At 38.2% G+C, this 15,600-nt stretch overlaps 1 protein-coding gene across 1 annotated transcript in view; it reads right to left on the bottom strand.

The window, feature by feature from the left end:
- The window catches only part of LOC130050302 (serine-rich adhesin for platelets-like), a 42,034-nt gene that overhangs the window by 14,291 nt on the left and 12,143 nt on the right, over positions 1 to 15,600 (bottom strand). The window contains exons 6-14 of the mRNA XM_056149982.1: positions 13,765 to 15,011; positions 12,721 to 13,080; positions 10,746 to 11,615; positions 9,126 to 9,485; positions 7,153 to 8,022; positions 5,533 to 5,892; positions 4,095 to 4,421; positions 2,568 to 2,897; positions 32 to 445 (exon numbers count right to left, since the gene is read on the bottom strand). Of these exons, the coding sequence (XP_056005957.1) occupies positions 32 to 445; positions 2,568 to 2,897; positions 4,095 to 4,421; positions 5,533 to 5,892; positions 7,153 to 8,022; positions 9,126 to 9,485; positions 10,746 to 11,615; positions 12,721 to 13,080; positions 13,765 to 15,011 (5,138 nt within the window). The remainder of the gene's footprint in view (positions 1 to 31; positions 446 to 2,567; positions 2,898 to 4,094; positions 4,422 to 5,532; positions 5,893 to 7,152; positions 8,023 to 9,125; positions 9,486 to 10,745; positions 11,616 to 12,720; positions 13,081 to 13,764; positions 15,012 to 15,600) is intronic.

Genomic DNA, 15,600 nt, shown 5'->3' with positions numbered 1-15,600 from the left:
GATTGTTATGAAATTATAGAAAATGTCTTACCAGGAATCACTGTTATGCGTGACTCCACAGAAGAGTGCACTGTCTCGTCGTCCTTCAGCACACATTTCACAGTCCCGTTATTGAACTCCATCGTCAAGTCCAGCAAAAATGTTATCGTTTCCGGGTTGTTACACGACACATTCGTTTTCCAATCAGACACAAGAAGGAACTGGGCAGTCGTTCCTGTGATGTTGATGTAAGTTATATTGTTCGTAGGATCCAGCATTTTTTCGGTCTCTGCTATTCTGTTTGAGTATCTAAAACCAGTCACAGCGTTCGGTTTGAATATTTGAACTTCCAAGTAGTTATTTCTCTCTTCCATTCCGGTGTGCTCCGTGGAACAAATATGATTGAGGCCTGCTCTGGCGAAAGGTTCGAAGATGTCGGGATGTAATTTCAATTCTGGTTTAGCTCCTTGCAATATGACAATAACATTCAGTAAGGATATGACCAAGTAATTCAGAAGTGATAATAGTTGATGGATAGAATTTGATAACACAGTGTTTAAGTACATGTAAACATGTATGATTAAGTACATCACAACAATTTTAAAATACTATTTACAGAACAAGATTACTAGGGAAATTATATGGATCAAACTAAATACTGTAAATGTATTACATTTGGCTGTGTATTCTATTTAGCGCCTTTGTCGGAACGCAGCTTCCGCTAAATCAAGTACATCGCTAAATGCCATCCGTAAATCTAGATGTTTAAAGTAATTCAGGAATGCGCTAAATCAAATCTACGCTAACTTGTTGAAACAAGAGGCCCATGGGCCACATCGCTCACCTGAGTCACCTTGGCCCATATCTGAAGACTTTCCATATATATTTGCATGTAAAACCTTGGTCCCTATTATGGCCCAAACTACCCTTTGCAAATTTGAATCTACACTATGTCAGAAAGTTTTCATGTAAAAATCAGCTTTTCTGGCTTAGTGGTTCTTGAGAAGAAGATTTTTAAAGATTTTTCCTATATATTTGTATGTAAAGCTTTGATCCCCTATTGTGGCCCCATCCAACCCCAGGGGCCCATGATTTGAACAAACTTGAATCTGCATTATGTCAGGAAGCTTTCATGTAAATCTCAGCTTTTCTGGCTTAGTGGTTCTTGAGAAGAAGATTTTTAAAGTTTTTCCCTATATATTTGTGTGCAAAACTTTGATCCCCCCTTGGGGCCCCATCTTATCCCTGGGGGCCATGATTTGAACAAACTTGAATCTGCACTATGTCAGAATGTTTTCATGTAAAAATCAGCTTTTCTGGCTTAGTGGTTCTTGAGAAGAAGATTTTTAAAGATTTTTCCTATATATTTGTATGTAAAACTTTGATCCCCTATTGTGGCCTCATCCAACCCCAGGGGCCCATGATTTGAACAAACTTGAATCTGCATTATGTCAGGAAGCTTTCATGTAAATCTCAGCTTTTCTGGCTTAGTGGTTCTTGAGAAGAAGATTTTTAAAGTTTTTCCCTATATATTTGTGTGCAAAATTTTGATCCCCCCTTGTGGCCCCATCCTACCACCGGGGGCCATGATTTGAACAAACTTGAATCTGTAATATGTCAGGAAGCTTTCAGGTAAATTTCAGCTATTCTGGCCCAGTGGTTCTTGAGAAGAAGATTTTTAAAGTTTTTCCCTATATATTTGTGTGTAAAACTTTGATCCCCCCCCTTGGGGCCCCATCTTATCCCTGGGGGCCATGATTTGAACAACCTTGAATCTGCACTATGTCAGAATGTTTTCATGTAAAAATCAGCTATTCTGGCTTAGTGGTTCTTGAGAAGAAGATTTTTAAAGATTTTTCCTATATATTTGTATGTAAAACTTTGATCCCCTATTGTGGCCTCATCCAACCCCAGGGGCCCATGATTTGAACAAACTTGAATCTGCATTATGTCAGGAAGCTTTCATGTAAATCTCAGCTTTTCTGGCTTAGTGGTTCTTGAGAAGAAGATTTTTAAAGTTTTTCCCTATATATTTGTGTGCAAAACTTTGATCCCCCCTTGGGGCCCCATCCTACCACCGGGGGCCATGATTTGAACAAACTTGAATCTGTAATATGTCAGGAAGCTTTCAGGTAAATTTCAGCTATTCTGGCCCAGTGGTTATTGAAAAGAAGATTTTTAAATGACCCCACCCTATTTTTGCATTTTTGTGATTATCTCCCCTTTGAAAGGGACATGGCCCTTCATTTGAACAAACTTGAAAGCCCTTCACCCAAGGATGCTTTTGGCCAAGTTAGGTTGAAATTGGCCCAGTGGTTCTGGAGAAGAAGTCGAAAATGTGAAAAGTTTACAGACAAACGGACGCCGGACAAAATGTGATCAGAATAGCTCACTTGAACCTTCGGTTCAGGTGAGCTAAAAACGATTTCCGCCAAATATGATACGTTTACAGTACGTTGAAGTGCCTGACTACGCATAGATACAGCGAAACTGAATTGACAATTTCGCGTTTGAAAATATCAAAAATTCACAAATTGCTGAATACAAATACATAATGTAGGCAAATAAGTAAACGTTAAATTAATTACCTTCCACAATAAACGTCATATTGGGAGCGGTTATTATAGAATTGTTCTTTGTCGACATTTTGCAACCAAACATTCCTTGATCTTCGCACTCCACACTGGATATTCTCAAGATCAGTCGTTCATCGCCACTAAACGATTGTGTTGTTGCAGAGTATCTCGCATTAGTTATGAGCATTGAGGCCGTTCCTGAACTATTCATAACAGCAATTTCGGCACCATCTTTAGATAAAATGATTTCCTGAAAAATTGATGATGCACTGCGGGCTATGCATTCTATTTCTTGGAAACTTTTTGTCAGGTTTGATTTGCTATATTCAAAAAATGCAACACCTGAAATAAAGTAATGTATATTTTTATTTTATACACACATTCATGTACATATCGTTATTTTATTTTTGAAATGTATATATTATTTTCATCTTTTTGAAACAGGTGCTCTCCCGTGGGGATCCGGGTTAGAATAGATCCTCAGTACCCCTTGCTTGTCGTAAGAGGCGACTAAATGGGGTGGTCCTTCGCCTGAGACCATAAAAACCGAGGTCCCGTTTCACAGTAGGTGTGGCACGATAAAGATCCCTCCCTGATCAAAGGCCATAAGCGCCGAGCATAGGCCTAAATTTTGCAGCCCTTCACTGGCATTAGTGACGTCTCCATATGAGTGAAATATTCTTGAGAGGGACGTAAAACAATATTCAATCAATCAATACAACAGTTATGTGGGTCGTTTCTACGATGGTATGTTTGTTCATTCGTTCATTAATAAGACCTTTCTTGATTAGTTTGTTCAGCCCTGCATTCAAAATTTAAGACAAATCTCTTTTCGAATGCCTTAAAACTCGCAGAAAGTATTACTTATATGACGTCCTTGATTCATATTATTTCTCAAAGTCAAGTATGAGAGGTGAGGGTCACTGAAATGGATATTGGGAATTGTTTCAAAAAGAGTATCAAAATGCCAGACAGGCACCTAATATGCAAACTTTAGTTCCTAGTGGTGTTAATGAAAGGTGAAGATAACGAACAGTGATCGATATTGTACTCGATACATTAAGGCACTGAAATGGAAATTTCGAAAATCTTTGAATACAATACTAAATCATAAGCTGTAATTCTTATTCAGGTTTATCAAACTTTCAGAAATGAAAAACTACATGTATTTCATGTTGAATCTCAAGAAGGAAAGTAAGTTCCCTGTAGTTTTTGTTATGTGCTATGTACATATTTGATTTCAAATAGACGTGCTGAATGCTATCGTACGCAAACATCTTGATTCCTACAAATGTTCAAGTTTAAATCAAAGTTACTAGATGAAAATCCCCTGTGTTTCTCATTTCGAAAACTCCTGTGGGTCTTTTATATTATGATACGCCATGTTGTGATAGGATACCCCGCTTTTTCATATATCTTCCGAAATACGTGCAAAGTGCATTTTCTCATATTTTACTAGGGAACAAATGCTTCATCTAACGTTACTAGAAATTGGGACATTTGATCGTATTAGCTCACTCCATTGTTTAATATACATACCAGCAGATGATACATTCAGCGTCTTTTCAGCAATCTTAGTCTTATTCAGCACAGTGTTTCGTACAACACAGCGGACTATGACGCCGTTTTGATTGGGAGTCAGCGGAAGAGGGGGACCACCAACCCAGTTGAAATCAATGGAACAGTCGGAGTTAGTTCCAGTCCCAAAATCTGGACCGGGAATTGTGAAAAGAGTGTTGGAATCTTTGATTAATTCAGCATAAAAGTCACTATAATCTGGATCCACTTTCGTTGTACAATTGAAGGTCATCAGATCACCTTCGTTGTAATGTACCTTAGAGTCGATGCTTACTTCTGACATAGGAGCTGGAAGTACAAACAATTCTGAATATTGAAAGTTGTGTTTTAGGTATTATATAAAGCTAAAATAGAGTCCTCTCATCCGCAATGGAATCAATCTCAGAATAAACATTATCATGTTATATGATTAATCACAATAGGCTTGTAATTTTGATAAGCAAAAAAGCAAAATTTACCCATAACCTTGACCTTAGTGGTCTGACATTCGTTCAATTTGCTATACTTTTAACAGTCTAAAAATGTTTTAGGCATACCAGGTGCCATTACTGGATGATCACACCAGTGTGTGCTTGTGTGAAAAACGAAAAAGTGAATATAACAAACCGTGATCAATCTCATACATGTAACTCCTACAAGGAATACAAAATCAAGAGTTGGGCAAACACGGACCTCTGGATATACCAGAGGTGGGATCGGGTGACAAGGAGAAGTAAGTATTCCATGTCGATCGGTCATACCCGCCGTGAACCCTATATTTTGTAATCCGTAGTCAAAATCAGTGTGTAAAGAACGGCCTAATAATTGGTTTGGAACAGGTCACACTGCATTTGACCCAATGACAGGTTGTATTGGAAACTTAGATCCTTGTAAAGACCATACAATTTGTAAAATGCTGACATTCAACTAGACTGCTGATACTCCTACAGCATCAACGTGTTTGTCATTAGCTTGCCTCGATTCAAAAACTTATCATACACACAAGCTCTTTCATATCCAATCAGATGAGAGACATAAACACCATATGCAGGTGATAATGGAATATTGCTGCATAAATAAGTGGAGTTGACGATGGAGAAGCTTAAATCATCCCGTTGAGTTATTAGTTGTCGTTCTCATCTATGTTCAATAAAACAATCGATTTTCGATTGACCTATGTCACATACTAGTTGTTTAGCATTCATCAACCAGCAATTTATCGAGGGTAATATTTAATACATAGTACATCGTTTCCATTAGGAACAATGATTAAAAATAAAAAGTTAAAATTAACAAAAAATGAGAAGATAACATTTTCTTCTATAAAGCCCGACTTGCCCACTACAATCTATTATCATGGCAGTGGAATGAAGATATCAAGTTTGGGTATGTTTCCCTTCTGTATTTGAGAGTCACTTACCTGTCACGGAAATTGGATTGAAATCAACCACCTTAGTCGGAAAAGTGTTGTTCATAATCACAGAGCAATACACTTTATAATCGTTGTTCCAGGAGCAGATTTTGGTTGTTGGTTCCGTTAGATTCAGAGTCACCATCACATCCACTGTATCACCATTCATGCGGATACTAGCATTAAATCTGTCCAGGGACGATGGGGTTTCAAAAGATTGGTTGTAATCTAATTTCCCGATGACGTGCGACACCCCGCCCGAATCGACTGATACGTTGATTTGAAGCCATTCTCCGTGCGGAGTGACTATGCACGCTTTTGATGTCGTGAGTTCTCCAACAGTAGCAACTATACTGGAAACATGGACATCTGAAATTGATTTAATTCAATTCGATTTAATTCAATTTCAAAGCTTTAATGATTGTTTTATTCATTGGAATTTGCAAAGAGCGATGATGACTGTTTTCTGTCCCTTTCTTAAGTTACTATTCGAGATAGAATTACATGTATTATAATTCCTATATGAAACTTAGGGATGCCACCTTGTTTCATCACAGTAAACATTCGTTCGTATTCTGTTGTCACTAGTCAGTAATGATGCCACGAAAATGAAGTAAACATAGAGTGAATTCGTGATTAGAAAACGTTTACATTTCAAAATTAAGGATATCTCCCTCATGCATAGCTCTGATCCTTGGACGAATTTGGCTCCAGTTTTTTTGGGGTTTTTTTTGGCACTCTAGTTATCCTTTTAGCTCTTACAAGTTTTTTGTCATTTAGAATTTCCGAAATTTCGGCTTGAGCATCACTGAAGAGACATTATTTGTCGAAATGCGCATCTGGTGCATCAAAATTGGTACCGTATAAGTTTCACATTATGAGCCTTGGGTGGAGGCCTCAGCTGGTGGACTGTTAGTCCCCGAGGGTCTCTAAAGCCCAGTAGCTAAGTACTTCGTTACTAGCTTGAAAATACGGATGTATAATATTTAATTGCAGTGTTAAAATTTAGAAATTCATTTCACAATTAAGGATATCTCCCTCATGCATAGCTCTGATCCTTGGACGTATTTGGCTCCAGTTTGGGGGGGGGGGGGTTGCACTCTAGTTTTCCTTTTAGCTCTTACAAGTTTTTTGTCATTTCGAATTTCAAAAGTTCGGCTTGAGCATCACTGAAGAGACATTATTTGTCGAAATGCGCATCTGGTGCATCAAAATTGGTACCGTAAAAGTTTTACATTACTAACATAATGTGTAAATTCATGATATGTATGAAATATCTGACAACAGTATATAATCGTTTATTTTCCTGCTGCAAAATTTTTTAAAAAAAAATGAACATTTTTTGCATTTGTAAGTAAATGTTATTTTTTTCATTTCCTGACGTTAAATAGAAAATGCATTCACAAACAATGTTATCGTCACCGAAATACATGTATTTTCGACTGTCATCTATTTACGTATATTCCATTAAGTTAATCAGACGTTTGAATCATTTTAATTTTCTGATATTTTATGGGGCCGGATATTAAAAAGGTTCTCAATATATATGTAGTTATACACTCCTTTGTTACTTCATGGGTGATGTGTCCACAGTATGATGACCCGACGTATATCTCCTGAATACCTTACCTGCTGTATAGTTCACTGGTTTAGCTGTTGTTGTGGTTGCTGGTGCTGTTGTCGATGTGGAACTGTCGGTTGTGGATACTGTTGCTGGTTCTGTAGTCCATGTGGAACTGTCGGTTGTGGATACTATTACTGATGCTGTAGTCGATGTAGAACTGTCGGTTGTGGTTACTGGTGCTGTAGTCGATGTGGAACTGTCGGTTGTGGATACTGTTGCTGGTGCTGTAGTCGATGTGGAACTGTCGGTTGTGGTTTCTGTTACTGATGCTGTAGTCGATGTGGAACTGTCGGTTGTCGTTTCTGTTGCTGGTGCTGTAGTCGATGTGGAACTGTCGGTTGTGGTTTCTGGTGATGTAGTCGATGTAGAACTGTCGGTTGTGGATACTATTACTAGTGATGTAGTCGATGTGGAACTGTCGGTTGTGGATACTATTACTGATGCTGTAGTCGATGTGGAACTGTCGGTTGTGGATACTATTACTAGTGATGTAGTCGATGTGGTACTGTCGGTTGTCGTTTCTGATACTGGTGTTGTAATTGTAGCTGACGATGACACATTCAGCGTCTTTTCAGCTGTCTTAGTCTTATTCAGTACAGTGTTTCTTACAACACAGCGGACTATGACGCCGGTTTGATTGGAAGTCAGCGGCGGAAGAAAGTGACCACCAACCCAGTTGAAATCAATGGAACAGTCGGAGTTAGTTCCAGTCCCAAAGTCTCCACCGGAATTGTTGTAAAAAATGTTGGAATCTTTGATTAATTGAACATCAAAGTAACTATAATTTGGATCCCCTTTCGTTGTACAATTGAAGGTCATCTGATCACCTTCATTGTAATGTACCTTAGAGTCGATGCTTACTTCTGCCATAGGAGCTGGAAGTACAAACAATTCTGAATATTGTCAGTTGTGTTTTATGTATCATGTAAAGCTAAAATAGAGTCCTCTCATCCGCAATGGAATCAATATCAGAATAAACATTATAATGTTATGTGATTGATCACAATATGCTTGTAATTTTGACAAGCAAAAATTACCCATAACCTTGACCTTAGTGGTATGACATTCATTCATTTGCTATACCTTTAACATTCTAAAAATGTTTTAGGCATACCAGATGCCAATACTGGATGATCACACCAGTGTGTGCTTGTGTGAAAAACGAAAAAGTGAATATAACAAACCGTGATCAATCTCATACATGTAACTCCTACAAGGAATACAAAATCAAGAGTTGGGCAAACACGGACCTCTGGATATACCAGAGGTGGGATCGGGTGACAAGGAGAAGTAAGTATTTCATGTCGATCGGTCATACCCGCCGTGAACCCTATATTTTGTAATCCGTAGTCAAAATCAGTGTGTAAAGAACGGCCTAATAATTGGTTTGGAACAGGTCACACTGCATTTGACCCAATGACAGGTTGTATTGGAAACTTAGATCCTTGTAAAGACCATACAATTTGTAAAATGCTGACATTCAACTAGACTGCTGATACTCCTACAGCATCAACGTGTTTGTCATTAGCTTGCCTCGATTCAAAAACTTATCATACACACAAGCTCTTTCATATCCAATCAGATGAGAGACATAAACACCATATGCAGGTGATAATGGAATATTGCTGCATAAATAAGTGGAGTTGACGATGGAGAAGCTTAAATCATCCCGTTGAGTTATTAGTTTGTCGTTCTCATCTATGTTCAATAAAACAATCGATTTTCGATTGACCTATGTCACATACTAGTTGTTTAGCATTCATTAACCAGCAATTTATCGAGGGTAATATTTAATACATAGTACATCGTTTCCATTAGGAACAATGATTAAAAATAAAAAGTTAAAATTAACAAAAAATGAGGAGATAACATTTTCTTCTATAAAGCCCGACTTGCCCACTACAATCTATTATCATGGCAGTGGAATGAAGATATCAAGTTTGGGTATGTTTCCCTTCTGTATTTGAGAGTCACTTACCTGTCACGGAAATTGGATTGAAATCAACCACCTTAGTCGGAAAAGTGTTGTTCATAATCACAGAGCAATACACTTTATAATCGTTGTTCCAGGAGCAGATTTTGGTTGTTGGTTCCGTTAGATTCAGAGTCACCATCACATCCACTGTATCACCATTCATGCGGATACTAGCATTAAATCTGTCCAGGGACGATGGGGTTTCAAAAGATTGGTTGTAATCTAATTTCCCGATGACGTGCGACACCCCGCCCGAATCGACTGATACGTTGATTTGAAGCCATTCTCCGTGCGGAGTGACTATGCACGCTTTTGATGTCGTGAGTTCTCCAACAGTAGCAACTATACTGGAAACATGGACATCTGAAATTGATTTAATTCAATTCGATTTAATTCAATTTCAAAGCTTTAATGATTGTTTTATTCATTGGAATTTGCAAAGAGCGATGATGACTGTTTTCTGTCCCTTTCTTAAGTTACTATTCGAGATAGAATTACATGTATTATAATTCCTATATGAAACTTAGGGATGCCGCCTTGTTTCATCACAGTAAACATTCGTTCGTATTCTGTTGTCACTAGTCAGTAATGATGCCACGAAAATGAAGTAAACATAGAGTGAATTCGTGATTAGAAAACGTTTACATTTCAAAATTAAGGATATCTCCCTCATGCATAGCTCTGATCCTTGGACGAATTTGGCTCCAGTTTTTTGGGGGTTTTTTTTGGCACTCTAGTTATCCTTTTAGCTCTTACAAGTTTTTTGTCATTTAGAATTTCCGAAATTTCGGCTTGAGCATCACTGAAGAGACATTATTTGTCGAAATGCGCATCTGGTGCATCAAAATTGGTACCGTATAAGTTTCACATTATGAGCCTTGGGTGGAGGCCTCAGCTGGTGGACTGTTAGTCCCCGAGGGTCTCTAAAGCCCAGTAGCTAAGTACTTCGTTACTAGCTTGAAAATACGGATGTATAATATTTAATTGCAGTGTTAAAATTTAGAAATTCATTTCACAATTAAGGATATCTCCCTCATGCATAGCTCTGATCCTTGGACGTATTTGGCTCCAGTTTGGGGGGGGGGGGGTTGCACTCTAGTTTTCCTTTTAGCTCTTACAAGTTTTTTGTCATTTCGAATTTCAAAAGTTCGGCTTGAGCATCACTGAAGAGACATTATTTGTCGAAATGCGCATCTGGTGCATCAAAATTGGTACCGTATAAGTTTTACATTACTAACATAATGTGTAAATTCATGATATGTATGAAATATCTGACAACAGTATCTAATCGTTTATTTTCCTGCTGCAAAATTTTTTAAAAAAATTTGAACATTTTTTGCATTTGTAAGTAAATGTTATTTTTTTCATTTCCTGACGTTAAATAGAAAATGCATTCACAAACAATGTTATCGTCACCGAAATACATGTATTTTCGACTGTCATCTATTTACGTATATTCCATTAAGTTAATCAGACGTTTGAATCATTTTAATTTTCTGATATTTTATGGGGCCGGATATTAAAAAGGTTCTCAATATATATGTAGTTATACACTCCTTTGTTACTTCATGGGTGATGTGTCCACAGTATGATGACCCGACGTATATCTCCTGAATACCTTACCTGCTGTATAGTTCACTGGTTTAGCTGTTGTTGTGGTTGCTGGTGCTGTTGTCGATGTGGAACTGTCGGTTGTGGATACTGTTGCTGGTTCTGTGGTCCATGTGGAACTGTCGGTTGTGGATACTATTACTGATGCTGTAGTCGATGTAGAACTGTCGGTTGTGGTTACTGGTGCTGTAGTCGATGTGGAACTGTCGGTTGTGGATACTGTTGCTGGTGCTGTAGTCGATGTGGAACTGTCGGTTGTGGTTTCTGTTACTGATGCTGTAGTCGATGTGGAACTGTCGGTTGTCGTTTCTGTTGCTGGTGCTGTAGTCGATGTGGAACTGTCGGTTGTGGTTTCTGGTGATGTAGTCGATGTAGAACTGTCGGTTGTGGATACTATTACTAGTGATGTAGTCGATGTGGAACTGTCGGTTGTGGATACTATTACTGATGCTGTAGTCGATGTGGAACTGTCGGTTGTGGATACTATTACTAGTGATGTAGTCGATGTGGTACTGTCGGTTGTCGTTTCTGATACTGGTGTTGTAATTGTAGCTGACGATGACACATTCAGCGTCTTTTCAGCTGTCTTAGTCTTATTCAGTACAGTGTTTCTTACAACACAGCGGACTATGACGCCGGTTTGATTGGAAGTCAGCGGCGGAAGAAAGTGACCACCAACCCAGTTGAAATCAATGGAACAGTCGGAGTTAGTTCCAGTCCCAAAGTCTCCACCGGAATTGTTGTAAAAAATGTTGGAATCTTTGATTAATTGAACATCAAAGTAACTATAATTTGGATCCCCTTTCGTTGTACAATTGAAGGTCATCTGATCACCTTCATTGTAATGTACCTTAGAGTCGATGCTTACTTCTGCCATAGGAGCTGGAAGTACAAACAATTCTGAATATTGTCAGTTGTGTTTTATGTATCATGTAAAGCTAAAATAGAGTCCTCTCATCCGCAATGGAATCAATATCAGAATAAACATTATAATGTTATGTGATTGATCACAATATGCTTGTAATTTTGACAAGCAAAAATTACCCATAACCTTGACCTTAGTGGTATGACATTCATTCATTTGCTATACCTTTAACATTCTAAAAATGTTTTAGGCATACCAGATGCCAATACTGGATGATCACACCAGTGTGTGCTTGTGTGAAAAACGAAAAAGTGAATATAACAAACCGTGATCAATCTCATACATGTAACTCCTACAAGGAATACAAAATTAAGAGTTGGGCAAACACGGGCCTCTGGATATACCAGAGGTGGAATCAGGTGCCAAGGAGAAGTAAGCATCCCATGTCCACCGGCCTTACCCGCCGGGAACCCTATATTTTGTAATCCGTATTCAAATCAGTGTGTAAAGAACGGTCTAATAATTGGTTTGGAACACCTCACACAGCATTTGACCCAATGACAGGTTGTATTGGCAAATACAATTTGTGAAATGCTGACTTTAAACTAGACTGCTGACAATCCTACAGCATCAACTTGTTTGTCATTAGCTTGCCTCGATTTAAAAACTTATCATACACACAACAAGCTCTTGCGTATCGAATCAGTTGAGATACATAAACAATGATAATGGAATATTGCTACATAGAAATGTGGTGTTGACAATCATGGAGAAGCTTAAATCATCCCGTTGAGTTATTAGTTTGCCGTTATCATCTATGTTCAATAAGATAATCGAGTTTCGATTAACCTATGCCACATACGTCAAATATGTTTGCGCCATATCCAATTATTTAGTATTCATTGACCAGCAGTTTATCGATGCTAATATTTAATACATAGTACATCGTTTCTATTAGGAACAATGATAAAAAAAAAAAAAACAGTTAAAATTAACAAAAAATAAGGGGATAACATTTTCTTCTATAAAGCCCGTCTTACCCACTACAATCTATTATCATGGCAGTGGAATGAAGATATCAAGTTTGGGTATGTTCCCCTTCTGTATTTGAGAGTCACTTACCTGTCACGGAAATTGCATTGAACTCAACCACCTTAGTCGGAAAAGTGTCGTTCATAATCACAGAGCAATACACTTTATAACTGTTGTCCCAGGAGCAGATTTTGGTTGTTGGTTCCGTTAGATTCAGAGTCACCATCACATCCACTGTATCACCATTCATGCGGATACTAGCATTAAATCTGTCCAGGGACGATGGAGTTTCAAAAGATTGGTTGTAATCTAATTTCCCGATGACGTGCGACACCCCGCCCGAATCGACTGATACGTTGATTTGAAGCCATTCTCCGTGCGGAGTGACTATGCACGCTTTTGATGTCGTGAGTTCTCCAACAGTAGCAACTATACTGGAAACATGGACATCTGAAATTGATTTAATTCAATTCAATTTAATTCAATTTCAAAGCTTTAATGATTGTTTTATTCATTGGAATTTGCAAAGAGCGATGCTGACTGTTTTCTGTCCCTTTATTAAGTTACTACTCGAGATAGAATTACATGTATTATAATTCCTATATGAAACTTAGGGAGGCCACCTTGTTTCATCACAGTAAACATTCGTTCGTATTCTGTTGTCACTAGTCAGTAATGATGCCACGAAAATGAAGTAATCATAGAGTGAATTCGTGATTAAAAAACGTTTACTAACATAATGTGTAAATTCGTGATATGTATGAAATATCTGACAATGGTATCTAATCAGTTATTTACCAGATGGGAAAATACGAAAATTTTGAACATTTGTTGCATTTTCGAGTAAATGTTTTGTTTTTTTGTTTTTTTTCTTTTCAATTCCTGACTTTATATAGAAAATGCATTCACAAACAATGTTATCGTCTCCGAAATACATGTATTTTCGACAGTCATCTATTTACATATATTCCATTAAATTTATCAAACGTTTCAATCATTTTCATTTTCTGATATTTTATGGGGCCAGATATTAAAAAGGTTCTCAATATACATGTAGTTCTACTCTTCTTTGTTACTTCATGGGTAATGTATCCACAGTATGATGACCTGACGTATATCTCCTGAATACCTTACCTGCTGTATATTTCACTGGTTCAGCTGTTGCTGTGGTTTCTGGTGCTGTTGTCGACGTGGAACTGTCGGTTGTGGATACTGTTACTGGTGATGTCGTCGATGTGGAACTGTCGGTTGTGGTTTCTGTTACTAGTGCTGTAGTCGATGTGGAACTGTCGGTTGTGGATACTGTTACTGGTGATGTCGTCGATGTGGAATTGTCGGATGTGGATACTGTTGCTGGTGCTGTAGTCGATGTGGAACTGTCGGTTGTGGATACTGTTACTGGTGATGTCGTCGATGTGGAACTGTCGGTTGTGGATACTGTTACTGGTGATGTCGATGTGGAACTGTCGGTTGTGGATACTGTTACTGGTGCTGTAGTCGATGTGGAACTGTCGGTTGTGGTTTCTGTTGCTGGTGCTGTAGTCGATGTGGAACTGTCTGTTGTGGTTACTGTTACTAGTGCTGTAGTTGATGTGGAACTGTCGGATGTGGTTTCTGTGGAACTGTCGGTTGTGGTTACTGTTACTGGTGCTCTAGTCGATGTGGTACTGTCGGGTGTGGTTTCTGTGGAACTGTCGGTTGTGGTTTCTGTTGCTGGTGCTGTAGTCGATGTGGAACTGTCGGGTGTGGTTTCTGTTGCTGGTGCAGTAGTCGATGTGGAACTGTCGGTTGTGGTTACTGTTACTGGTGCTGTAGTCGATGTGGTACTGTCGGGTGTGGTTTCTGTGGAACTGTCGGTTGTAGTTTCTGTTGCTGGTGCTGTAGTCGATGTGGAACTGTCGGTTGTGGTTTCTGTTGCTGGTGCAGTAGTCGATGTGGAACTGTCGGTTGTGGTTACTGTTACTGGTGCTGTAGTCAATGTGGTACTGTCGGGTGTGGTTTCTGTGGAACTGTCGGTTGTGGTTTCTGTTGCTGGTGCTGTAGTCGATGTGGAACTGTCGGTTGTGGTTTCTGTTGCTGGTGCTGTAGTCGATGTGGTACTGTCGGATGTGGTTCCTGTGGAACTGTCGGTTGTGGTTTCTGTTGCTGGTGCTGTAGTTGATGTTGTTGTTGAACTAGTTGTTATGGGATCTATTACATAAGTCTCAACATTTACCGTGATAGTCAAACTCGTTGTTATGACCTTAAAATTAGACAACTGTGTATGACTGGAATTTATTGGTGTTAGGGAGCTGTTGATATCTTTTTGGACCGTTTCCTCGATGATTATAGTAGTAGTGAACTCGTAGTACACCTTGTATTGAACCACTATGCTTCCGTTCCTGTGAAAATGATTGAAAATGATTGTAACTAGGTCTCATAGTCCGGTGTCCAGTGATATTATCTAATTATATTATTTGATATATACAATTTTGAATTAGAGTCACTCCATCCTCTAGATAGTGGCGTCTCACTTTTATGGGTTCAAAGTAGTTTATTTGATAAATAATCAAAGACAATATATGTATTTGCCACATTTTTATAAGATGTCAGGCATTCATAAACAAAAGTATATGTCAATATCAATAAGTGCATATTTACGTTAAACAGCATCATAAAAGTGCATAGAAACTAATAAAAATGATAAAATTTTAATTTCAACAATTTAAAAAAAAACTGCATTTTATAAATATATATAAATTAATGGTGGATATCGGAGAAATCATTGTAAAAAGACCTACAACAGAGAAAATCCCGGTCTGGGAATTTGCCCTTGGCATCTTTAATCAGAATGTGTAGACTTTTTCAGCATCATAGTTTACCCTTTTTTAATGTACCCAGTGAGTAAAGAATTTACAAAAATATGTTTCTTCCATGCACACATTTAATCTGCAAACGCCTATGACGTTACATAATGGCGGAGTTACCTTA

The sequence above is a fragment of the Ostrea edulis genome, chromosome 9 (genome assembly GCF_947568905.1).
Source record: "Ostrea edulis chromosome 9, xbOstEdul1.1, whole genome shotgun sequence".
Taxonomy (NCBI): Eukaryota; Metazoa; Mollusca; class Bivalvia; order Ostreida; family Ostreidae; genus Ostrea; species Ostrea edulis.
The sequence above is the reverse complement of the archived record's forward strand: the minus strand, read 5'-3'. Positions and strand labels throughout refer to the sequence as shown.